General features: G+C 38.1%; 2 protein-coding genes across 7 annotated transcripts in view; one reads left to right on the top strand and one right to left on the bottom strand.

Moving 5' to 3' along the window:
• Positions 1–21,911, top strand: part of LOC140669994 (uncharacterized) — a 49,041-nt gene extending 27,130 nt beyond the window's left edge. Inside the window, exons 2-9 of the mRNA XM_072900287.1 lie at positions 9,286–9,421; positions 11,180–11,375; positions 12,016–12,226; positions 12,642–12,966; positions 14,296–14,562; positions 15,387–16,985; positions 17,083–18,433; positions 18,603–21,911. Coding sequence (XP_072756388.1) covers positions 9,286–9,421; positions 11,180–11,375; positions 12,016–12,226; positions 12,642–12,966; positions 14,296–14,562; positions 15,387–16,985; positions 17,083–18,433; positions 18,603–18,971 — 4,454 coding nt within the window. The 3' untranslated portion in view covers positions 18,972–21,911. The remainder of the gene's footprint in view (positions 1–9,285; positions 9,422–11,179; positions 11,376–12,015; positions 12,227–12,641; positions 12,967–14,295; positions 14,563–15,386; positions 16,986–17,082; positions 18,434–18,602) is intronic.
• A 668-nt stretch (positions 21,912–22,579) lies between these two features.
• Positions 22,580–25,996, bottom strand: part of LOC140670002 (uncharacterized) — a 60,093-nt gene continuing 56,676 nt past the window's right edge. For all 6 annotated transcript variants that reach the window (XM_072900323.1, XM_072900319.1, XM_072900318.1 and 3 more), the window contains 2 exons: positions 24,517–24,573; positions 22,580–24,183 (listed from right to left, as the gene is read on the bottom strand). In XM_072900323.1, the coding sequence (XP_072756424.1) occupies positions 24,101–24,183; positions 24,517–24,573 (140 nt within the window). In that variant the 3' untranslated portion in view covers positions 22,580–24,100. The remainder of the gene's footprint in view (positions 24,184–24,516; positions 24,574–25,996) is intronic.

Genomic DNA, 25,996 nt, shown 5'->3' with positions numbered 1-25,996 from the left:
TACGTAACTGTATTCATGCAGCGAGCTGTGCATCGAGTCGCATGCCATGATCGCGTGTGCGAGCCGCGATTCGCTCGTGCTTATCGCTTTATTAGTCGATTCTTTATTGCACCGACGACCCGGTTGACATCTCGTCTATGATAGCGATGCAGACGCAGCAGAGCGACAGATAAAGCGTCTCTCTATCATAGGCAGCTGCTGTATGTTCGCAAGATGTTAAACGAGAAATTTTATATTATTATCGAGTAATTTTTTTCCTAAATATCTAAAGCAAATATCGTAAATTCGCTCGATATATTTTAGCTTAGGTCAGTGTCGGAGACACTGATTTGTGACATTTCACTTGCAATTGAAAAAGTGATTTTACGTAACTTATTTTTTCCTCTTTAAATCCAATATGATGTAAGATGTAATAAATGGCCCGTCGTTCTTTGTAACACATTTTAAGTGTAATTACGTACGAGGGGAGGGGGGACAAGTCTGTCATTATCGAGAAATACTAATGAACGAATGCAATTTGCGACGTGTTTGGAAATCGACGCAACGCACCGATTCACAATCCTCGATACGCAGGATTGCAGTGATCGCACGTTGCAGTGCAACACGCCTTTGGCCTTGATATTGACCGTGGTTATAGAGACGAGTTTACGTAATCGTCGCCGCCGACGGGCCATCGGCCACGTGCTAATGTAACGCACGCCTAATGTGGCCGGTGCACGCGTGGCCACTTGTTATACATACTCCCGTGTTACCGCGCGCATCTAGAGACGCGATCGCTTGTCAGGCCCCTTAAGAAATCGTGGTGATATACGAGCGTCGTGAACGTGAACAAGAAACGGGCGCAAGCATCAGCGACTAGTTTAGCTGGCTGGTTGGCACGAGTGATTGAAAGGTTTATTCGTGATGGATGCGATCTCGTTGAACCTTGACCGGGCATTATGTCACGCCCGACATCGAAAGCCGGTATATATAATTGCGGCAAGTCGGCATCTCGATGCGCGAATATAATCTCTAATGCCATTTTCGATTGATGAATGGTCGGAGACTGATCAGACTGAATTCATTTCCTTTCATCGTTTTAAACTGGGAATATATATTTGATGCTTTTAAACACGGATATAAACTTTCAAAATCACACTCATATCTTTTTAATTACATATTTAGCCGATTAGTGAAAATATCGAGGGAGATTAATTTTTATGTGCATTTTGCAATATTATGTACCTTTTATATATAAAAGCGCGCTTAAAAATTTGAAGATTATATTAAAATCCATCTAAAAAGACTATAATATTTTCATCTCTTTTTAAATTCATTTTGTTAAAATTTATTTTCAACCAATTAATTATTCGTAAACTATAAATATCACTCAATATTTAAAAAAAGAATCAATGTTAAACGAAGCAAAGAATTTATGATTAAACATTTGATGATTTCTATTAAATCTTGTAAAAAAAGCGATTGTTAAAAGAATTATTTTACTTTATGTTTTATATATTTAACTTTCAAGTTTTATTGATTTTTCGACGTTTATAATCAGCAAGACTAACTGACGTTGATCACATTAAATCGAGAATAGATTGTACATTTTTACCTGCACTGTTCACGTGAGAATCACGATGACTGCACTCGACCAAATATTCGCTTATCGTTTTAATTGTAAGACTCCGACATCGTTGCTGATTACGTAAGCAATTGCCTTATTGCATTTATATTTTTACGTACTAGGTCATGTCACTAGTTATTTTTTCCTCGTCCTCCTTTATTTTTTTTTCTCTTGAAAAAACGAGAAGCGACCATAATAATATCGGAGACGAGCACAAATGTGGAATTCCGCGTCCGAGAATTTACTTGATACTCTGTCGATAATTACACGTTCGGTCTAGCATCGCCCAGGATATACCTGGCATTTCCCTTGACAATGGTTGTGCCTTTATTCGCGCGTGCGTTTTATCTGCGTAGAAGAATACAAATCCGATTTAATGGAGTTTGCGTGGAACTTAATTGTGACTGGGCATCCTCTCCGGCGATGCTAAAATGGACTGATGTGTGCCATTTGCTCCAATAAAGACCGCGACGCGATAAAAATATTACAACGTCAAGGTCAAAACACACAGATACATTCGTATCCAGTTACACTACTCCACGATCCGCTGACAATCTCCTCGATATTTCTTTCACAGGCACGAAGTGTCCTCCGATCGTGTATTGACGTTTATTGAGAAATGTAAATTCGTACGTTAGATCTCTCTGGTTTTTATGCGAACAACGATCAGAAATTGCGCTTACGCAATACACAGCTAAATAACGTTTAATACGAATTGCGAGAGAGAGAGAGAGAGAGAGAGAGAGAGAGAGAGAGAGAGAGAGAGAGAGAGAGAGAGATAAATGCATTTAGAAAAGGAGAAAGAAAACTTTAAAGTTTTCAATAACGATAACAATAGGTCATGAGTTTCATTACAAATGCTTCGAATATTCATTAATTTCTTATTACGTAAATGTAATATTGCGTTAAATAATATTTATTAACTTTTAACATTTAAAAGAAAAATAATTGTAGAGGAGATAAATCCATAAATAATAAACGACAGAATAACCCAGAATTCGGACGAAATATCTCTGTGCCTTTAAACTGCGTAATCTTATGGCAAATCTCCGATTATAATCGTGCTTTAAATGCATGCTGGCAAACTACATACCGATTTCTTGGTATGCGCATCCGCGTAATAGGCCATCTTCATCTTTGTACGTCATTGCTCCAGGGTTAAACGATAGGCGAGGAAGTGACAGTGATTTAATCGCTTTCGGTTTTTGCGGCAAGTTAACGGTTAAGTCGCGGCTGTGAGTCACGATCGATTTCCTTGATTGTTGAGCGGATGAGAGGTAAAGAAATCGGATTCTACAGCGTAATCGATCGGGTCTTTCCCTTGAAGAGAAGCTTCGAACGTTCAAAAGACCTGTCTGTCTGTTGAAATATTAAGGCCGGACTTCGTGCTTGCACGTGTCGTCCGATGCGACGAGCAATATATATGTCGGCGAGATAAAAAGTCATTCCACAGACTGAAATACTTGCACGTATATCCCCGTGCGGTATATATATATATATATATATATATATATATATATATATATATATATATGTATAATCGTTGGATAGGCCGCATCAGCGGCCGAGTGTTAATTGACGTCAAAGACATCCGCCGACATATAGTTTTAATGAATTTAAAAGTCAATTGAACGACGCGTTTCCAGCGCTTCGGGACGTTACGGGCTCCAATTTTGAGAGATTTATTGTCACAATAAGATGCGGTCTAAATAATATGTATAATAATATAAAATAATATAAAATTTAATGTATAATTGGTATAAATTAGGAAAAAGAAATGGTAGCAAATCTGTCGTGTTATTAGACATCGCGATACTCATCCCTGACCTAATCTATTCCGCGTGAAAGCCGCAATCTAACGATATTCTTTTCGCCGACTTTCACTGTTTGACATTTCTGTGGCGCCGCGCCGATCGCTTTCCAGCGCCTTTCGATTTCCACACGTGATGCGCAGCATCCGGCGTGGTTTCCTGCGTGGATCGATCGCATCTCCGCGGCCCGCGGCCCGCGGCCCCCGAGCACGATCAAAGCCGCCACCGTCAGCCCCCGGGACGACGACGCGACGACGTGAACGATGAGAGCGAGAAAGAGGACGGGGCGAACAACTACTACGCGCGTACACGCTCGAGCGGACAAAGAAGGCGGCTTACTATTTTCGTCCGCTGTTTCATGGAAGTGTCCCAGCACCCGTACGCTCGATCCCTTCGTATGTAGGTCGCAAAAGCTCTCTCTTTCTCTGTCTCTCTCTCTCTCTCTCTCTCTCTCTCTCACTGTCTGTCTCTCTCATTGCGTGCGAGCCTTGTTCCAAATTTAGTGGTGCTCTCACCGTGTGAGAACCTTCCACCCTTTGCGACGAGGTTTTTTCGATGCTTTCTGTAGGTTTCAAGGATAAGTTCAGAAAGTACTACTGTTGTGGCAAGTGGTCTTGATGAGGTGTCTGCGGAAAGCGATTGTAAAAAAGTGTTAAATCACTCTTAGAAATTTCACAGAAGAATACTCGTAAGAGAAAATATGTACAATTTATGTAAAATATAAGTATTAAATATAAATTAAATTCTAAACTAGATATGTAAATATATATGTTCTATAAAAGTTGACTATATGTTATAAACTGAAAAGAGTTAAATATAAATTTTACGCAAGTCTTGTAATGCTTTCATTTCTGATCTATTCGGTGAGATATATTAGATAAAGTGGCTAGACAACAACTTAATCGAGGACATATCTGTTTTTAAAACATTTTGTGCGTTTGATATTTCCACAGATTTTTATAATAAAACTCCGTGTACGTTTGTTCTAATTTTATTTTTGCTATATATTATTATAGGAAGATAGATATATTTTATTTTAAAACTTTAAAGCTCCAAAACAAATATATTACTGCTGATAATGTTCTTATCTGTCAAAAATGTTTGCACATTATCTGTCAAAAAGTTTATGTTTTAAAAATGTTTACAATATTCATTAATCATTTACATCCAAATAATTAATAATAAAATAATTTGTATAAAAAAACGTACAAAGAAATATATATTTATATAAATATACTGATTTTGTTTTATAAAAATTGTACTTTTTTTCTATTTTTTTTCGCATTTATACAAATATAATCATCCTATTTTTACGTGATGTGCTGACGATACTTCTGCGCTTTTTTTCGATAGTTAAAGTTTCAGTATACTAGTTTCATGCCGAGAGTTATATTGTACGAGCTGAGGTGGATCGAACATCGACGCGAAAAGGTGGAACTGGGTCGCGTCTGTTCGATCAGCGCCTGCGACAGTCAACCTCGATGCGCCAGGCAGTTTTTTATATTTTTCACATTTTTCGAGATTTAAATGAATCCAACATTGTAATCACTTCTTATTAAGTCTTCTTTTCTTTTTCACATATAAATTTCAATATTCAACGAATTCACAAATAGTTCCTAATCACAACTCTTTCCATGCACGGCACTTTGAAGCCGCGCGATAAGAAAATTACATATAACTGGCTTGCAATTATAAGTACTTGTGAATGCAAATAGAGCATGTTGCATATTCCATTTATATTGATGAATATATTGTCTCAGTAGAATCTTTAATATTTCTACAATATCCAACAACTGCGTGCAATAGCTTCAATAATTACAAAGGGATTGTGACTATTGAATAGTGTGCTGTTGTCAGGATTGTAGGACCATTTTGCAATAGCAGTTTCAGTTAGGTCTAGTTTAAAAATCAATAATAAACCATTCAAGGCAGTCAGAATAAAAAGTGATTATTTTACGATATTTTTTTCTAAACTTGTTTTTTCAAAAAATGATAAAATATTTTAACATCAGAATAATAGAAATTATTATAACGATATTAGAATTATCTAAAACGACAAAATTGTTTTATACATAGATAGAGATAAATGTGAATATATAAAAAGTATCAATAATTGCTTAAAATTAAAGAGGGGTAAATAAAAAAAAAAAAATGTACGCGCGTAAAAATGGCTTAGCTCTTAAAAAAAGAAATAAAAATTGAATGCTATTCAATGTTAATAAAATGAGATTGTTTTCCAAGCTTCCCTGCCGTAACATCTTCAATTTCAAAAAGACGCCGCGCGAGCAGGGTTTAATTATTTTCCACGTCTAATTAAAGATTTCTTAGTAAAGATGCGCGTTGCATAGCACTTCAGATGTACGGTCTGCGTGACGATGCCTATGACTGGCCTCGTATGTTAATGAATCTTCCGAGGTCAGAAGAGCACGTATCAACGGACTAATTGTAAGCGCAGACGACGCGGCTCTTACAATTGAACTCTGGATTATGATTCTCTTTAGTCGGGAAAGAGACTCTGATGAGCGCAGCGAAAACGATTCGTTGATTCTCGCGAAACAGTGTTGGCATACGTCTAAATGATTTCGCGCGGAAACGCCCTTCCGATACACGGAAACGCCGGTATCGCGCATGCGGATATGGATATAGAAATCTATTCTCGCTAAATGCGCCGGTAATTACAATCGACCGACTTCCCGCCATCTGCTACTATCGAGACATCAAAGTGCCGCGCTTCCGTGTCGCTCATAGAATCGATCCCGAGTTCGTAGAATCAACGCGATCGTACGTACGGGTTTACGTGTCATTTGTTATCGTCAGCTAACTATGTAACATTATCTTACCGCGGTGCTGAAATATACATGCGATGTGCACGATAAAGCGAGTCTGCGGTCTCGCAGTATCATCAAAGCGACCGCCGCCGTGCAACTTTTTATTTCGTGTGATAAAAATTCGAAGTGTGATAAAAATTAGTTCTTGTATAAACTGTGGAGGTGCCAAATTTAAAGGCCACTTAATTTTTCCCGTCGTTTTGCAAATCCACGCGACGCGGTGTACAAATGACATTAGCGATACTCTCTCTCTCTCTCTCTCTTTCTCTCGATCTTTCGTGCGATCACTTCTCTTCGCAAGTCGCGACATAAATATGTCTCTCGCGCCTCTTTTCATGGACGCAATTCACGCCCTAGTTACATAGAGGAAGAAGGACTTTTGTATGGCAGACAATTGTTTGGTGAAACACGGCCGATTGATGTTCGAGCATCCTTGAAATTTAAATTAAGCCGCATCGTCACGGAAACCCGCGAAACCACTCCTCACTTACGTCAATTAATTCAGATAATTCGCATTATATTTTGGCGAATGCAAATGTGGACGAGGAGAGAAAGCGATTGTCTCCGAGATATACGTGTGACACTTTTCGAATCGAGACACGTTGGATGTTTAAAAGAATTCAGGCGAGATATTGTAAGTATAGAGTATTGTATATTTTATATTTTATATTTTTTTTTGTTAGAATGTTAAAAAAGTTAAGAATATCGTATATATTCTTGGAGTATGTATTTTTACGTTGCCAGCTACATTTGTGCGTAATACTTTGCGATTCTATATGCCTCACAAGTGACATTATAAGTATTCCACGGATCGCGCTCGTTACGTATTCAAATTATTTCCGCGGAATCGGTTCTCGTCGGCGGAACTGAAAGTATAGCCGGCTCGATATACATTCGCAATTTTATATCCATTCCGTTCACCGGACTTATCGACAAGATCGCACACTTCGCCTTAAGCGTTGGTTACGAGCATGACATGAACATTCAGGAATATATCTTGGCGTTACATCTATGGAAAATAGAACCGGCCGTTGAATATAATTTAATAAAAATCGTCGGCTTATCGCAAACGAATTGCGAGCTGTCACCCGCGCACACTTATTTCCATCCGTACGAACGATATAAATAAATTAAACATCGCGTATTCTCTCTATGCTCCGATGTTCGATAATCGCATATCTGTGCGATCGAAGAACGTTGCATAACTGATGATAGAAACGGAAATTAGTTCGATAAATACTCTCTAAGACATCGCTTCTCTCTTAAGCCTAAAAATATTTTACTCCGATAAATATACATCAAGAAGCAAGAAAATCAATAATTACTAGCTCTCGACAAGGGATTATTAATCTTACCGAGCAATCAAGAAAAAAAAAAAAAAGAAAAAAAAAAGATCGCAGATAGGAGGAAACAGTGCTAGGTAGTAATCTCCATGCTATTTTAACGATGATTTTCCTATCCAATTAGATGCGGCGGCGAGAGCGGACACACCAGGTGCCTGCAGACAGAACTCGATAACGTCGCGATGATGTTCGTCGCCGAGTCAGCGGATCGTATCGCGTCACTGCAGTTCGCACGAGGAGAGACGTATTAGAGGAGCGTGGCACTCTACCGTGCCTAAACTCTCGAAAGTTCTGCGCGCTCGCTCGCGTATATAATTTCGCCGCGCGCGCCGCGACCGGTTGTCGATCAAGCGCTTTCGTAAGAAACACCTGCGAGTCATTATCCCTCGCCTACCTTGGCTTTCCCCCGGCGATTCGATTTGCTTGCGCAAAAAAAAAAAAAAGAAGAAAAAAATAAAAAGAATTGCTCGCTCGCCGCTCTAAGCAATGAATGGATTGTCTCGCGAATTGCACGCCAGGAATTCGAGAGATCGCGGTCGTTCGATGTGATGAATATATATTGGGACACGCAACGAAATGTTCAGATAAATTTATCGTATCTCTACGGGGAATGTAGAGTGAAAGAGCGGCTTTCTCCGCTTTTCGGTTGGCTGATGCACCGCGAACACAAGACCACAAAAGAGTCACCGCGTGGATTAGGTCGCGGGATACGTTCTATATATCAGTTCTATAAAGAGATCGTAAAGAGATTTATGACGGCGATCCCGATCGTGTTGCGATTGTAGGAGCGCGCAAAGTAATTATGGAGATGTAACGGATTTTCTCCCGCGAATAAATTTGCATACTTGGCGATACGATTGCAATCTGATCATGTGCCTTGGGCACGAATCTCATTGAGGGACTCGATACCCGGGACATTCTGTGGATGACATTCCGAACGGATTTTGAAGTGGTAAAGCAAACCGACTTCAATCGGCGTTTGCCACGTACAGCGTTATTTGCGCCGTGTTGTACCGTTCTCCGCAAACTCGATTCGATAAAGACTAGAAATAGCGACGGAAACGTAGCTTCTCGTGCAGTTTAAACCAGATATTTTAACACCTCGACGACGTACATTCATAGATTCTGTATTTTCTACGCTATTCGCATCACACGAATTGCGTCTTTGCGATATACAGTGAAATATCTTTTGTAAATGCCAAGATTTGCATAAAAAGGGATAAAATTTTAGTATAGACAGAATTTTTCATTTGAAAAGTTTAAATTTAAAATTGTGATAATAAATTATATATTAATATAAATATTATTAATGAATAACTTATTATCACAATTTTAAAATAAGATATTTTAAATGAGCTACATCTTGTATATAAAATATTGGAAAATTAAATAAAAGGAATTTTTTTCACTATTGATCTAATTGTAATTGCTGTGAATTAATAAATAATCAATTTTTCAACAATAATTTTTTTGTTCTTTACAATAAACTATAAAATTCAATTATCGTCTTCTTTTATTTGTCTATAAAGTCTTACAATCAGTGCAATGAAGTAGTCCACGCGTGACACTGTTTTATGCGACAAAATTGAAAGTAAAAAAAAAAGTGTAAAGCTTTCACGATCTTGACAGGAACTTTTCGCGAAAGCAGAAGTCTATTATTTACATCCACCTTTCACCGGCATCATTTTGTGTTTCAGTGGTTTATTGCGACTATACCGCCTCGGGAAGGTCACTACAGTTCCTTGAAGATTACATCGCGAAGGAGGTGTTGCCATGTTTGGGCGACACTCGGGCATCCACGTCCATCTGCAGTCTACAATCATCGCTTTTTAGGTAAGCAATAATGGACCTGACAGTTCCTGTGTCCTTCGGAGAAGAATGAATGTGCTTCACGATCTATGCAGAAATCCGCCCAATTTTTACTGAAATCATATAATAAATTATTATATGAAGATAGTTGAAAAAAATATTTGGTTGTTAGTGGTTAATTTGTTAGAATAGATTATGTCAATTCCTTATTTTTTATTTTCATAATTATTATATTTTTATGCCACAAATTTTTCAATTCACTTTACGTTTAGTTTTATATTCTATCTATATTTTATTTATCGTAAAAGCATTTTATTTTTTCTCTTGCATGCTTTTACAATCAGTTGCAATAATACTCGCTCAGAGTGTCCCTCTTTCTCATAGATTAATTTTATTCATATTTCATTCCAACATCAGATAAATGGGACACTATATCATCATCATCATCATCATTATCATCAGACAAATTTTTAAATACGTTTCCAAATCTATAATACAGATAATTTCAAGTACATTGTGCTATTCGGTTTATCGTTCCCTGTACTTTCTCATCCGTTATTTTCTTTTGTCAAGACAATTTCGCCAAGTTATATTCTCTCGACGATTTCATGCGTTTTATGTCATTTTGCTCACGATATTAATTTTAAAAGATACACATATCCTGCATTCGGAAACTTTCCAGATCACGACATACATAAATTGAATCGGCATCGCACACGTGTAACGCTCGCGCATGTTTGTTCATTAAAAAAATATTTATCGCAATGATGAAGTGCCCACTATTTGTTCGTTATCGTTCAGCCTTATCACCGACGACAACTTTCAACCGTGACGACTCAGAGAAATATAGATCAAGCCGCCTGTAAATCTTGCTTGCTCGGGTCGATAGCATAAGACGGTCTCGATTCTTCCGTTTATTGGCGTTGTCCCAGATCAATATCCACCCCTTTTGAGACCATTTACTCACCCTGTGGCCCGTGGCCGATGAGAAAATAGCCGTGATAATAATGACGACATATATGATAGCCTCATCACGTGATAAACATTCAGAGACACGTGTACACAATGTGTAATAAATTGCTGAAAGCCGCAATTTCATTCCATCTCCCTCTTTCTCTCTCTGTCTCATGATTACGCATTATTTACCTCAATCGAACAATTTATCAAATATATTTATATCTAACTCTATATAAAAAATTTGCAAAATATGTGCATATTATTTTTCTTAATTATTTAATAAAAGAAATGATGAGAAAAGAAGTATATTCTTTATATTTTAACGCGCGGAGCGTATTTAAATTAACGTTAAAAAAGTTAAGCCAATTCTATTAAATGGCAAGTTGCCCTTTCTAAGGAATTAGAGCTGCCAAGCGGATAAGTTTGTTTACGGATATATGACGCGTGTCGTGAAAAATCGATAGAAACTATGTAAAGTTTAAGGTGTGTGTGCATTGTTACTCAACCTATGTCTCCTGTCTCACGTCAGACGTCACACTAGATCTATATTGACTTTGCATCAATTACGCGAGCACGAATTCACGTGTCTCTTTACCGCTCATAAGTATCATTAGATACGCGGTACTTTATAGCTTTATTATCGTGTACATCAACAGTTATCGTCTAAAGCATAATAGAAAGAATATATTGTCGTCACAGTCATCCTCTTCGAGACAAAAATAATGACAAAAATAAATTGTGCGCCAACAAATCCTTATTTTTATCACCGAAATTCAGAGAAATGATTGAAATTCACACGCCTTCGTACGCATTTATGTTTTGCAGGCATGAGGCCCGAGACATTGTGAGACATGCGGTCGGAGCTGGCGAGCAGGATGCGGTCCTGTTCACGGGTCAAGGCACCGCCGCCGCCCTTCGCACACTTTTACGACACCTCGATCTCTCGAAATCCACCGTGGTCTTCGTGGGCCCGTTCGAGCATCACGCCAACCTGAGGCCTTGGCGTGAGCTCGATGTCAAGGTAGGACAGCCGGCAGATAAATTCACGTGGAAAAGCCGAGCGGCTGCTGATTCGAGCGGCAGATAAGGGGGAACGGGCAATAAAACGTGTGACGGTGAAGTGCATCGTTAAAACGGGGCGTGATGCGGAGAGATGTGCGTGAGCGATCGAATAGTACGCAACGAAAGGCAGCAACGTAGCAAGCGACGTAGCCAGCTCGACTTTTGGCAACACGCCATTTACGCTCACGCAAGCGACCGTTCCATCTTTTTATCGCGACCTTATATATATTATATATTTATCGTTGCTTCATTCTTCTTTTATTATCCGACACCCTTTAAAGATTGAAAAACTTAATCGTTAATAGAGTAAATAATATAAAATGTAAATGTACACAAATTATATTTATAAATATTGTTTAAACCGCACGTGTCTTCAATTCATTGTCAGTCGAGAAATCTGTCCCTAACATATTTCGCAATAACCTTGGGGAAACATTCCCTATAAATATTTTCAAGGCACGATAATTTTCAAATAGCCTTTAACTTAAAATAGTCCAGACCGACTCTTGATCGTCCTTTTTAGCCGTCTAATTGCGGGCATACTTGTCGCGTTATTGTCGCGACGAGTCGTTGATAGAATCAATTAAACCCCTTTACAGATAATACGAGTTTCCGAGACCCGGGAGGGCTTTCTAGATCTGAATGATCTCGAACGAGGACTGACTAGAATGCGGAGCGAGGGCGTTGCGCAAATGATTGGATGCTTCAGCGCTGCCAGTTGCATAACAGGGGTTTTGGCAGATGACGTCGCGACGACCCTCCTGCTGCACCAATACGGCGCGCTTAGCGTGTGGGATTACACCACTGCAGGTAATGCTCATGAACGAGGATAGAGGAGAACCGGTTGCGATCCGATGTGATTAGCCGCTGTAATATAATCTCCGATACAAGCTACGAGAAAGAAAAACAAGGAGTAATTAATCAGCTGGTTGTAAAAACCAGATATACTTCGATAATTTTGTGTCGTGCTAATTTCGATGCAAAAAGTCTTAAAACCTATGCTCCGATTCATCGTGCATAAATTATGTGTTTTGCCATACAAGATACATGTAAATGTAAATAACAATTAAGATACTTAAAATATTATTATTGATGACATAATATGTTTTTTTATGTAAGCGCGCTCTCGCGTTATATAACGAATGCGATAGGCAAGTTTGATAGCGGAATAAAAGCGTGATGACGACGAGCGAATTATTAACGTTATATTCTATCGTATTTCCAGCGCCGTATATTCAGATCGACATGAATCCACATTTACCCGGGGTCGGGGAGACCGCCGTGCACAAGGACGCCATCATTTTCGCGGGTCACAAATTCATCGGCGGCGTGCAATCACCCGGTATACTCGTGACCAAACGCTGGCTTCTGCGAGAGGATGTCGAGGCAGAGGACATGAGAGACTCTCATCGTTATCATCATGATCCCGAGCTGCGAGAGGAGAGCGGTACCGCTGGTGTGGTCGAGAGCATCAGATGCGGACTGGCAGTGCAGCTGAAAGAGAACGTCACGCCGAGAGCGATTGTCGCTCGGCAGGATAAGATTTCTAGGTGAGCGATCTCGCTTCTTTGAGGCCGTGCTTAGGAGCGCGGTTGTTGCGTGATCGAAATTGCCGCGGATTATGCAAGATATCGCTCATTTTTTTCGCACCGTCCAGGAAACAAATCAATGCTAGTTGTTTCGAATAATTTTCTTGCCGCAAATGTCTTCCTGTTTGTCGAGCAAGAACAGCTCGCATAGAAAGTGACGGAGGGTTCTTAGTGCTCTCTTTTTCTTCGCGATTCATAATTTTCTTTCTTTCGGGGAGCTATCTTTACAAGTCTCAACAATAAATCAAAGATATTATGAATATAAATATAGCATTAATCTACAAATTGTTTTATTCGGTACTATCGTATTCTTTGACAAAAAATAAACATTTTTTTTTGACAAAATCGTTTTCGAGATATGTCATTTTTTAATATGTTAATACATTACACTTGCTGTTTCTCGATTCTTCGTGTAAAAAATTTTAATAATTCTATCTAATTAAGTCTATTATAGGTAATTAAATTTTAATGTTAATATATTTATCTTTTTATAATAAAATACTTGAAGAAATTGTATTAAAATTAATAAGACAAATTAGTAAAATAAATTTCTTTAGACCAACGAAATATTCTAATATAAACAAAACAGACGTTATTTATGTAATTTATTCTCATTATACAGTCTACATTCAACCACCATAAAGTCACGCGAGTATCTCGACATGCTCATTTGACTTTAAGGAAGTATCGTCGTGAATATCTCGACGTTGTTCTTTTAAAAGCCTAACAAAATTTCTAAGGAAAACTCTTTCTCTATTTTGTTAAATTACTCAATGTTATGTATTACCCTCGTATTGCATATTTAATAAAAAAGAAATTGATGGTAATTTTTATAATATTACTGATTAAGTTACAAGGATTGCTTGATTGAAAAGTAAAATACCTCCAAAACGATGCTTTTCTAAAAATGTTAAAAGAAAAAATTTATTATTCTTACAAAGATAATGATAATACCGGTTACGCACGTATTGCATATTTAATAGAAAAGAAGTAGATGATGATTTTTATAATATTATTGTTTAAATCTTTACAATAAGAATAATTTGATTAAAAAATAAAATATTGAAAATGATGGATTTCCAAAAATGCTAAAAAAAAAGAAAGTTCATGATTTTTACATGGATGTTACGAGATTTTTACATGTATCGAGCATTGTCTTTATATAAAATATTCTGTATACATAATCAATGAGATCTGCAATTTCGTGAATTCGTCGATTATTATCTTTGCATAGTTACATGGTATATGGATAGTTTTGCGCAATACTGAATGATCGCTTTCTCTTTTCAGGCAAGTTTTATCCCACGTGCGTACAATCCCGGAATTGATTCTACTAGGCAGCTCGTCGCAGAACGTAAAGCGACTGCCCATCTTCTCTTTCATGGTGCGCCATCCTCGCGGCACGTTTCTACACCATAACTTTGTCTGCGCCGTCCTGAACGACGTATTCGGTATTCAGGCGCGAGGAGGATGCGCTTGTGCGGGTCGTTATGCTCACGATCTGATGGGGATCGACCAGGAACTTGCCAAAGAATACGAAAGCATCCTCTTGGAAGGGTATGTTTCGATTTTTTTATTGAATTAAATTTAATTATTTACTTAAGAAATATTCATTTCCATAAAATCAGTTTTCTCTGCGATAGACTTAGAAAAAATATATATATATTCGAAATTGATGAATAATTTTATTCAATAGACTATAAATTTATTGCAATGTAAGTCGAATATGAATGTGAAAACAATTTTTATCAGTTATATATATATATATATATATATATATATATATATATATATTTATAGCTGAAGTATTTGTTTGAATTATTGACAATCTAGTTCTAAAATCTTAGAATAAACATTGAAAAATTTTGTACTGTTTATACAGTAACTTGATAACTATCATTATCTGGTTTATATGATAACTTGATAATTATCACTTTTAATGACTATTATTATCAAGTTTGATTTAATAAACTTAAAAAATAAGTCCATAACGAAGGAAGATTTGTTTCATTCTTTGATGTCGATTATATTTGACATAAATGGTATTTTTATTCTTATAAATAAACGTAAAAATGATCAGAAATCTGAATAACTCACATTATATCAATTTCAATGGTCATTACTTTCATCGCTTGTATTGAACGGTACCGTGGCACGTGCGGAAGATTACGTACATTGTATAGATTGACAATGCAGGAAGTAGTTGTCTATTAAACTTTGCAGTGTAATTTCGCGTAATGGACGCGAGAAATAGACGTAGAAATAGACGTTACGTCAACCGCGCGGCAAATCGCCGCGTCTAACTTGGCGCAAGGTTCTATTTTTGATAAAAGTGTCATGCATATTGTGTAAAGAATTTAATCCATACTGTTTTATTTTAGACAACGTAACGGCACCGAGGAGACCACCGCGGAGGGTCTCAGGCCAGGCTTCGCCAGGCTATCTTTTCCCTATTTTATGACCGAGGCGGAAGTTGCCTTCGTATTGGAAGCTCTCAAGATGGTAGCTACTGAGGGCTGGAAATTGTTGCCTCAATACGTGCTGAATCCTGATACCGGTGAATGGCGGCATCATACCAACAGCGTTTTCAAAGAACGCAAGTGGTTAGGCTCGATCAGATACACGGACGGTAAAATGAGTGCCACGGAGAGGCGAGTTTCTGGTTCCGGCGTTTTTCCGCAGACTTATGGCGATTGTCTACAAACTGCCCGTAACATCTTCAACCGCGCGCGTAAAATGGCTCAGCGATATCCGTTGCAGATCGACAAGAGTTTCAATTTTATGTGCCAGCGTATGGAAGCGTTACGTTGGTTTATGTTGCCGAGCGAGGCGCAGGATCTTCTCTTGGGAAATTCGCAGAATGTCAAACAGGACGTACCGTTCAACCCGTTGTTAGCATGGAACAGATATAATCGCACAAATGCCATCACGTGTCATGACAGTCTGGTGAATTGTCTAACGCTGACCAACGGCATCAGACGACTAAACAGCGACATTCCGCGCACGGGTAATATGCTCATCTCATCAACCTCACCGAGACACCGTAGTCTACCGGCGCTGAGCACAGTTAGGCGAGCTATGATCGCGACTACGATCGAACTGAGTCAACCATCGTCATCGAGCAACAGCGAAGAGGAAAGCTCGAATCAAAATGAACATAGTAATTTCTTCGGTGGACCTCGATCACCCGCTACATGTCCGAATTCACCAATGCCAGTCAGATTCGCGGTGGGCGAGGCCGTGACTACCTCGGTTTTGGGATCTCACACAGCCGCTCGACCGACAAAAGAGCAGAGGGAATTGATAGACGCGACCAATGTCGGACGCGCTAGATGCAATTCTCTGGGGAGCACTACTGACGGATGCAACGTTGCAGGAAATCGCGTCGGTACCGCATCGGCGTCCTCGCCGATTCCGCCGCTTCCCTTGAGCCCGCAAACTTTGACTAGTTTGGGACTGAGTACAACAAACGGTTCATCGAAACAGAGACGTCTCCACTGCAGCTGCAGCAGTCAGACGGAATTGAATTCCCTGGAATTGGATTCTGCTGCTAGTCCGAGTCATTCGATTTCCTCCTTGAGCTATAATCATAATCCGGCATCACCACCGTCCTCGTATTCATCGACCAGCGATTATACCGAGAGGCTGGTAGGTGGTGGTAGATTGTCACCTATCTCCACAAACATGAGCCAGAGATCCGAGGATGATCTGAGCGCTTACGTAAAGGAAATGACTAAAGAATTAGCAACGGAAATCAAATCAGAGATCCGGGAAGTTATTTCTAAAGTCGATGACGCTTTGTCGGAGACAAATACATCCGAAAATACACCGCAACACCATTCGCGAGCTCACAGCATGGTTAATCAAACATTTGTGGAAGATAAACAATTGAGGCATGATTCATTCACAGCCAGTGATATCGCCGAATATTTGATGGAATTCTCGAAAGAAATGGCGAGCGAAGTTAAATCCGAGATAAGGTAGTTCTCTTTCTTTCATTATTATTAAATATTATTACATAAATTAAAAAGTGTTATATAATAGTATAATATATTATATTTGTGAATTTTTTAACAGGTGCATGGTGAACGCCGTTGATGGACTTCACAGGTATTCTCCGGATGCTTCCACTTCCGATGTTTCTTCAAACGGATGCGGTTCACCCGATCGAGGAAGAATCGTACTTCCATCATCGGCATCCCCGCGTCTTTCAAGCTCCAGAAAAAGTGGCCAGATTGAGATTACCAGCAAGGTTGGCGAACTGTCGCAACAGGAAAGCAAGATGTCCAGTGAATGTTCTTCAGACGAGACGGTCATTTATGTGATGAAACCATCCGAGAGCGAGCAGATGGTGCGCAATCGTTCAAAGACCGAAGATGAGGAAGTGGAGAATGATGTGGATGATTATGTGGATGATGATCCACAGGAAGGACGTGGCGGCCTTGACATTGGCGACGCTCGGAAGATCCTACCGAAGATCTATTCGGCTGTGAACTCGGTCAGTTCTCAAGACAGCGGTATAAACCTGTCCTTTCACGAGAGTGATAAATCGATAGACTCGTTGGATCTAAAACGAAGCAGCAGCGCTGAATCCAATTCTGCCAACAGTCACGGTCGAAAGCCTAGGACGACGTCGATGATAAGTCTGTCGACTAAGAGTGGTAGTAAACAACAGACGCGTCAAAACGACAATCTCTCGGAAGACGAGGAGTGTACGAGTGATTTGAGAGAGGAAGAAGGCGATGGTCAGGAGAATAATTTTGAGGACAATGAATCAAGAATCGAATTTCCGCGAACTCAATGGCACTGCCCACCAAAAAATGTCTGGAAACCTTCAGTGGAGGCTATGCAAGAATTTGATATGATCCGGGACAACGACAGGGTTCTAGTTTGTCTTTCAGCGAGCAGCAAGGACTCGCTATCCCTTCTGCATACTCTGCATCAATACAGATTTTATGCTAAGTCGAAGGGGATTGACTTTGAGATTGGCGCAGCCACTGTTGATACAGGTGGTTTTGATCCTTTGGAAATTATGAGTTATTTAAAAGCCTTGGACATACCTTATTTTTATGAGGAACAAGTAACAGACTCGACAAACGCTAACGTTGACAATCCGTTGGATGCTAGCATCGCTAGCGGTACTTGCAGTTTCTGCGATAGATCGATCAGGACGCAATTGTATTCTTTGGCAAAACGTAATGGATATAATGTACTAGCGCTCGGTCAACACTTGGACGACCTTACGGAGAGTTTCCTCATTTCGGTATTACACGGTGGCGTGTTGAAAACCATGAAAGCTCATTACTATATACGTCGAGAGGATCTCAGGGTTATTCGACCATTCATCTACGTACGGGAGAAAGCATTAAGACAGTTTGCTGAAAGTAAAAAGCTTCCAATCTCGCAGGATTTAAAAACTTTATCTGAGGTAAAATTCAAGTCTTCATATCTTTTAGAAATGTTTTTGAAAATAATGAGTCATAGATAGAGGCATAGTATTAAATTCAACTATCACGGTTTAAAAAATTATTATCACACTGTCATATAAGTAGATATATTTTTATTGATTGATTTTCATTTTTTCTCATATATTACAGAAACAAAATAGAAGAAAGGAGTTGATGCTCCAGCAGGAACGCGCATATCCCCGACTACATTGGTCCGTACGCACGGCTCTACGGCCCTTGATAACTGCTCACGGGCAAATCACTACCTTCGATTTGACATGCGGTGGCAACGGCGGCAACAATATTATGAGTCCGAGTAGCAGCACCAGCAGCAGCATAAGCAGCAGCATAAGCAGCACTTGTAGCAGCACAAGCGGTGGTGGTAATAGTAATGGCAGCAATATCAGTAATCAACAGAAGCGACATCGAAGAACCAAGACGAATAATTCCATGGCGACTACTTCCTCGTCTCAACAGACCGACGAGAATGACGAAACTGACGAAGAGCCCGTGCTCTGAGGCGGGCCCGTCGCGAGATGGGATCCCGATCGTCACGCGGTCTCATCCTCGCGTCCCCGTCGCAGGTGTCCGACGTCGACGTTCGCTCTTGTTAGGAGAAGACGATTGCGCTTCGCAGCCGCGGTCGCTGCCGCTAAAGCCAACGATCAAAGATGCGTCGAGCACAGTAATTGAGACGATGGAGGAGGAAGCATTTAAACGCAGCAGTTTTGCGAAGGAAATTTTGAAGAATATTCCCCGTGTTTCCTTAACATTATTCGCGTGTGTAATCCCTGCTCGCGCGAGCATCTTGGCGAGAATAAGTCGCCACATCAATCGTTGAAAAGTGAAATCATTGCGGTGAATAATAATCGTCTTACTCGAGAAATGACTATTAACGAGTTGCTATTATCGAATTGAATATTATCGAATCATTATCTCGGATATGAAGAGTTGCTTTCCGAAAATTAGATGAACATTTTTCAGAGTAAAAAAGGAAAGTAAGAGATGTGGCTGACAAAATGTTATTTACTTGAACGACGATAATGTAAGAATGATATAAGTCCTCTTTTGTGTTTACGATGAATAAGAAACTTGTTCGCTTATGGATAGTTAAGCGTATCGGCAGCTAATCAGTTGCTTTACGCAGAGATATGATAGAATGATAATCGATCGATGAACCGATAAAGGACAAAATAATCGACGGCGCGTCGCGCCGTTGTGTCATGTCACGTCGATCGTTGGCACGGGACGATAAATAGGGCGTCACGTATACGACGTATCAAGGGACACTATGCTTGAGAGACGCGATAAGCGATAGCTGCTTAATATTGAGACAGATATTATGTGTTATATATCTTATAGAGAAGAAGTCATGCAGCAGGGAGACCGGAAATAGTTTCGTGAGAAAGCCAAAACCTCGACCGAAAAAAGATCGTTCCACGATACAATTATATCTTTTTTATATACATATACATCTCTTTTTTATTTGATACGTTGCCACCTTGGCATCGCTCTAATGTTTAAGATCATTGAGATCTCGCGATTGAGAAGTTTTGTGGAATGATCAACTCCTTCGATCTTTTTTGATGACTTTTTCTAATGCGCATTTTTGACAGTATGTATTTTTGACTTTCTCGATAGTACGACGATAGGCGTTATTTTTTGCGGTCAGAAAAATGCGTCCTTCAAATGATCTATCGAGAAAATTTGTCGGTTTGCGGAACGTCATTTCTCAGGTGAATTGGATACGATATCATTTGTTGAATCGGTTAGTCCGTTTTTAAGAAGCATAATCGCTCGATTAAATTTTAGTTATCGAGGTAAAGATGCGAAAGGACTATATCGAGAGGTAAAGGTTTTGACGAATTCTCACCTGCATGAACTTCGAGAAGGAGAGAGGTACTCACGCACGCACGCGATGCGTAAGGAATTAACGTATACGCTTTTCGCGAATAAAACGTGTTAAGACATTGGAGATTGCCTGAATATTTTCAAACAATAAAAAAATTTATTAAGATATGTACTAAAAGTACGAAAATTAAAAAATAAAAAATTAGTGTCTTGCTTTCCGTGATTTGGTGCGATAAATACGAGAGGCTTGTAATAAAATATTAATTTAAGAATTTGTTAGAAGAGACAAGTTTGTCGTATCTATCGGACAGATATTTGAATGACGATCTCCAATGTTTTACACTGTGCAAAACGAAGGCTTTTTCTTCTTAACTGGTATCACCGACAATGCGATGATACAATAAAACTGCGCTTCTTTTTCAACGTAAGTTTGTTTATCCGCGATGCAACTCGATCTATGCTGTGATCGATAAGTTAAGTTTCGATACAAAAAAAAATACGACGGCAAATGATGAACGAGTTGCAAATAAGAGTCCAGTTATATTGTCGGTTTCTTGAAAAATGTAATAACGTGATAGATCGTTGCGTCCTACGCTTCAATAGAATTGATGAAAAATATCAATCAAGTAGAGTAAAATGCTAAATCTTTGAGAAATAGGAGAAAAATTAAACTAAACTTTAATCGAAGATGTACCAAATTATTCTAATATTTTGTCTAAAAATTACAAAGACTTGAGCACGATTGCACCAATAATCCGGGAATCAATTAATGTTGGATGAACGATTTTTGATTTTTTTCTAGATTATAGAAATCTGTCTATTAGATAGACAAAGTGATGAAATTCGATCAATACGTATCACTACTAATTGACATTGATGCGAGTTTGGTTACGAAATAAAATATATGTTGTACAAAGATTTTCATATAATTATTTTATAGAGTATTTAACATCGACAGGTATAAAGGATAGATGATGTTACGTTAGAAGGGAAGCGCACGTAATTTGGACCATGTAAATACCAGTTGACAGAGAATCGGCCGGATGACAGATTAAGGAAATTTAAAAAGATAGTCCAAAAAAAAACTAATATCAAGATTTGAAAGGACATCTGATAATATATACATATACATAATTCATAAGCCGATAGGCATCAATCGATTATGATACTTATAGCAGCAGTGGTCTTATGTTGTTCACTTCTTCTCTCATGTTCGGCTGTTGTACGCTCGCTAATTGTTAGGACTATAAGTAAGTAAGACTTAAGACTTGTACGTAGAGATCGCATGTACAACAACGTACGCAATGTAGACGATGATCGTATAAAATAATACGTACGTATACCGTTTGTGTCGTACTAAGTTTTTTAAAGCGTTCGTTCATTCATTTGTTCGTTCGTTCATTCATTCGTTCATCGTTGAATCAAAGATGACAAGAGGCGGAATTAACAACCAAATGCGACAAGCGAAAAGGAAGTCTTGATCTATATGAATCACACATTGCGAATAGATATTCTCATATTTTCCGAGAGTTACGAAAGGGACATTGTTACTGTAAAGATATGTAAGTTTATTTATCGCTAATAAAAATGAACGTTTAAGAAAAAAAAGTATACTTTGTTACTTCTTACGTTATAATCCATTAATTCATTAATTAAAATCAAGATTTCAAGAGAGCATCACGATTTCAGGAATTTTTATATCTGTTGATGTTAACTACCTGGAAAGATTTAACTCTTGAAAATCGGAAAAGTATCAGAACATAATTAACAAAAAAATGGCACGCGAATTAAAATTCCGAGAGAGAATATCGCGCAATTACAAGAATTTTTAGAATTTTAAATCTGATAATCTAAACTGGAAAAATTTAATTCTCGAAAATTGGAAAAGTATCAGGACAAAATCAGCAAAAAAGTCGTACGGACTAAATTTTTAGAATCGCGATTCCAGGTATTCCTAGAATTTTAAATTTGCTGATTGATCGGGGAAAAATTAAACTCTCAGAAATCGGAATAGTTTGAAAATCGGAAAACAGAAGAATATAATTAACAAAGAGATGGCACAAACTAAAATCCGAAGAATCGCAATTCTAGAAATTCTTATAATTTTGGAATCTACCAATTAAATCTGAGAAAAATATTAAATTCTCAAAAATGTAAAAATATTAAAACATAGGAAATGAAAGACACAAATTAAGACAATTATTTCTGAGACTTTTAATTCCGAGGGCATTGTTTTAGGAAATGGGCTGAAAGGAATTAAATTAATTGAACAACAATGTTTTTTAGCGATTTATTAAATCCTTTAAAATATTTTAAACAGCGTGCGGCTTTGTTATTGGCGTAACAGTGATATAGTCGTTTAAGGTACATAATACGAGGCCCGAAAAGAGCAAAGCGAGCGAAGATTGACATAGAAAGTTCGCTCGCCTGTCCGGCTTGGACGCCGATAATTTCGGGCGACCATTTCCGAGAGGGATCGTGGAAGGTCCATCGATTTGATACGATTATGCAAATCAGCGGGATCGATCGAGCGACGCGATCTTTCGGCCTCCTCTTTCCCATCGCGACGCATGCATCGAACGTGCGTTTTCTCCCTCTCTTAAGATTATTTTAAATGGAATATAACATTATCTAGTGTTAGACGCGAGAGAGTAAAATCGAGAAAAAGTCCACATACGAGACGGAATTCATTACGATCTAGTCGATTTTATATCTTAAAGAGTCGCCGAGTACCGGCGTCGAGAGACTCAGAAAAAGATAGAGTCGGCGAGAAACGGTGCCGCCTTTGATATCGAAGCAGTAGGATCGAAAATACGTGCGAAATGAATAATTTATTATCTCTACGTTAACATCTCTCGCATTTAATATTCGCTTTTCGTGTCGCGAGAGATTATCTCATACCCAACTCATTCATTGGGATGACACGAGCTGCAGTTTCCGAGTAACTTCCGTTTCGCAAGATGAAAGTCACCATAGCCGACCGCTGATGATTTATCCATCGTTTTAACAAATTTATGGCACGTCGCCAGAAAGCGCTTTTATCGTTGTCCAGCGTGGCAAAATCTCGCCGAGAAATTCGTTACCAACTGCCTCATATCTTATGGCAGTTATCAGCGACTCGTTAAACGTGCCAAGAACCGCTTCACGTAATCTCATATATTTTATTTCTGTATTCATTCATTCAATTTACGTTGCAATCGAAACTTTTATTTAATTTAACATTTTTCAATTAATCTCTCTTCTCAAATAAATCTCTTAATCCTTTTAAATAATATGTCACATTTTTTTTCAATTCGTTTTAATTTTTGGAATTATAATTTACAATATTCATATTGCGCTCATTTATCAGCAGACGGCTTATAATAACTAGTAGTCAAATAAAGTTTCAGGAGCCATTGACACACGTGATTTATCAAGAATACCCCACTCGAGGGAAGCTCAGTTCGTGTCTGACGCATTTTAATATACATCAAAAATGTAAATTTGTGCTGTAATCGCGATCATTTGCAGATAATGTAGCTCAGTGCAGATATTTTACCTATTCATGATGCGTTTAGCGAGACTTTCGCGTTCCAGCATTAAAATTTGATTCGAAATTGGAGAAGAAGGGTGAGAACTAATAAAACGTAAACGGGTTCGCATAGTCAAAGTTGAGCCGCGTTTCGTTTGTGAGGCGCAATCGCACGCGATTCGAATTGCAAACGTGAGAGAAGGAATATTTCGTGCAAGTCGAGAGATTGCACATCGTTTTTGCCTGATCTGGCTTATCTAACAAAGAGATGAAGATAAATGTGATCTTAGAACAGTGGAGATTGCACTTCTTCTTCGTCATCTTCTTCGTCTTCGTCGATTCCCGGCTCGCCGAGAGCATGAACGAACTCTGAAGAATTAGAAAAATATTAATTACTAGAATAGTGACATTTCTCATCGTCGATCTATCTTTACAATAAAGAGAAGAGAGAAGAAAAAGAAAAGATGTATGTTTTCTTTTTCTTTTTCTTCCACTTCTTGCATAGTTCTTAAACAGCTTTTACCATTTCATACTTTCCTCGGAAGAATTATTTTCTTTCTATTTTAGATACACAAGTCCATCGATCATCTTATGGATGGATCATGCTTGAGAATAAAAATTGAATTCTATTTCACCGCTGTATTTATTGCTGCATTTTCTCTTTACGAAAGAAACTGTAATATAATGCAAAAGAAATCTTACCGTAGAAATCAATTCGGCCGTCCCCATCCACATCCACTTCCTTAATCATATCTTCGACTGAAAGCAAAACGAAAGCTTCTTATATCGCGCAGACTGGTTTTTTTCGAAATTACTGAACTAAATGAGAATTGTTCTTGTAGAAAGAAACTTACTACAGATATTTACTTCGAGGTAATTGAACAAATTTTTACATATTTCTATATTATCATCAATTATGATTGAACGTTTAAAAAAATGATACCGCCCGATATATTTTATAGGAGCGATTAAAAAGTGTGTATGTGTTAAATTCGAATTCAAGCAAGTATTTTTATCAGCTTCTCGCATACGTGAAAATCCATATATGTATACGTGTATATATTTTCTTGCAGTAATTCAATTAATATATATCTTTAGAGCGTTCAGCAATAAAGATTAATTCACGTCACGAGCACCGTCATCTACGCCAAAAGAGAGATATTGCCGATATACCCGCATTATTTCCACGCAGAATTTATTGCTACGAAAAGGAATGAAGACGACATTACGGTCCGTTACGGTACATCGGTGGCATTCGAGGACTTTTCTTGAAATGTCTTTCTGAAATTTCCAAAATTAATTTTTACTAATAAAAAAATAATTTTTAGTATTAAACATTTTTATTATGAGGCTCGGGTTTTATTATTATTCAATTAATCAAGAAATTTTATACTTTCGATGACACGCATCGTTTAAAATAGATGTGTAATATATTCCGAGAATTTTTTTATATTTTTAAATTTAAAATCAATCTCCATTAAATACATTTATGAAAGTATAATATTTAGCTTTCTTAATCGTTGATATTCGATAATTTATAAAATAACCATCCACGCAGTGACGTCCTAGTTATTTTGAGATGCATGTCTGATGTCATATAAGCTAATACTCAATCACAAAATTCAAACAGCAATACATAACATAATGTTGCAGTGTATAATATATGTAATATAGCAATGTGCAATAGTTTACAAACTACAATTCTGCCAATTGTGGCGAAAACTGTCCTGAACTTTATGCGATTTAGTTTAAATTGATTGTGGCCAATCAAGAAACTTGTGTTGATCGTGGATCGTGCGAGATTATCAAATTACTATCGATTAATATAAGAAGGATTTTCTGGACTGATAAATACACTTCTACTTGCACATTTCGACATAGAAAAATTATTTATATTTTTAGGTCTTTATCGTTGATATTCAATGTAACGAATTAACACGTACAATTGTCGAATGCATTGAAAGTCATATTTTAGCTTTGTGCTAATGCATTTTTTGCAACGCATTGTTTAAACAATAATTATATTGATCGCATTTTCCGCCTTTCTTGCTTCTCATTTTTATAAGTTCATTTTTATAAGAACTTAATTAATAAGCAAGTGTAATTACCGCTTGCATAAGAGTGTACTGTGTGCGATTTCTTCACAAAAGAGTTAATTATTTTTTTTAAATGCTCTTTAAAT

Source organism: Anoplolepis gracilipes, chromosome 10 (genome assembly GCF_047496725.1).
Source record: "Anoplolepis gracilipes chromosome 10, ASM4749672v1, whole genome shotgun sequence".
Classification (NCBI taxonomy): domain Eukaryota; kingdom Metazoa; phylum Arthropoda; class Insecta; order Hymenoptera; family Formicidae; genus Anoplolepis; species Anoplolepis gracilipes.
This window is presented reverse-complemented; position numbering and strand designations above follow the sequence as displayed.